Below are 803 nucleotides of genomic sequence, written 5' to 3' on the forward strand. Positions count from 1 at the left end.
CTTATGCTGGGGTGCGGGCCTCTTTGCCCCACGGCAGGAGACCTGCAGCCTAGCGGAGGGGAACCACGCCACGTCCTGGAGGCCATGTGGCTTCCTCAGCTGGGCTCTGGGGCCCACTGAGAGGTCTGAGGCCCCAGGGGTCACCTAGCCCAGGTCCAGCCTGGCTCTGGACACCTGTGTGACATGGGGTGGTGTGTGTTTGAGGGGCTGCCAGGAGGACACAGATGGACGCCTGCTCCGGGTGTGGAGGGAGAGGCTGGCGCAGAGCACGCGGGGATGGGGTGGGGTGGGGGGGCTCTGTGACTGCCCCCAGGGCACGGGAGCTGCTCAGGACCGGATTCTGACGTCTGCCCCCGAGAGTGGCTGGGGTCTGTGGTACTGCGGCGGGTCCACGCCCTGCCCACCCATGCCGTGTGGACCTGCCATGGAGAAGGACAGGCTCACTTAGGGGTGGCTTCCTTCTTGGGACGCTGGCACAGTGGCACGGGCGCCACAGTCCCTCAGATCCGCAAAAGGCGGCAAACTCTTCGTCCTTCCCGCTGGGTTTTGATCAAATACAATCACCCCATGTTGCGGCTGTGGGTCCTCGCTCAGCAAACTTCAAGAAACGGAACAGATGGTGCTGGAGTTCTGACTCTGTAGTGCTTGCTGCCTCTGAATCTCCTTCGAAATCCGTCTTTTAATTCCTAGTAAGTATAGCTCTCTATCAAATTTGCCAGCTGCCAATGGAATGCTGTGGAGGAGGAGGGGGCATTAGGAGGAGGCCGGGCCCAGAGGAGGGGGCATTAGGAGGGGGCCGCGCC

At 62.4% G+C, this 803-nt stretch overlaps 1 protein-coding gene across 1 annotated transcript in view; it reads right to left on the bottom strand.

Moving 5' to 3' along the window:
• Positions 1 to 431: 431 nt before the first annotated feature.
• Positions 432 to 803, bottom strand: part of INPP5E (inositol polyphosphate-5-phosphatase, 72 kDa) — a 10005-nt gene continuing 9633 nt past the window's right edge. The window contains exon 10 of the mRNA XM_011985164.1: positions 432 to 733. Within this exon, the coding sequence (XP_011840554.1) occupies positions 601 to 733 (133 nt within the window). The 3' untranslated portion in view covers positions 432 to 600. The remainder of the gene's footprint in view (positions 734 to 803) is intronic.

This window comes from Mandrillus leucophaeus, unplaced genomic scaffold (genome assembly GCF_000951045.1).
Source record: "Mandrillus leucophaeus isolate KB7577 unplaced genomic scaffold, Mleu.le_1.0 Scaffold28, whole genome shotgun sequence".
In the NCBI taxonomy this organism is placed as follows: domain Eukaryota; kingdom Metazoa; phylum Chordata; class Mammalia; order Primates; family Cercopithecidae; genus Mandrillus; species Mandrillus leucophaeus.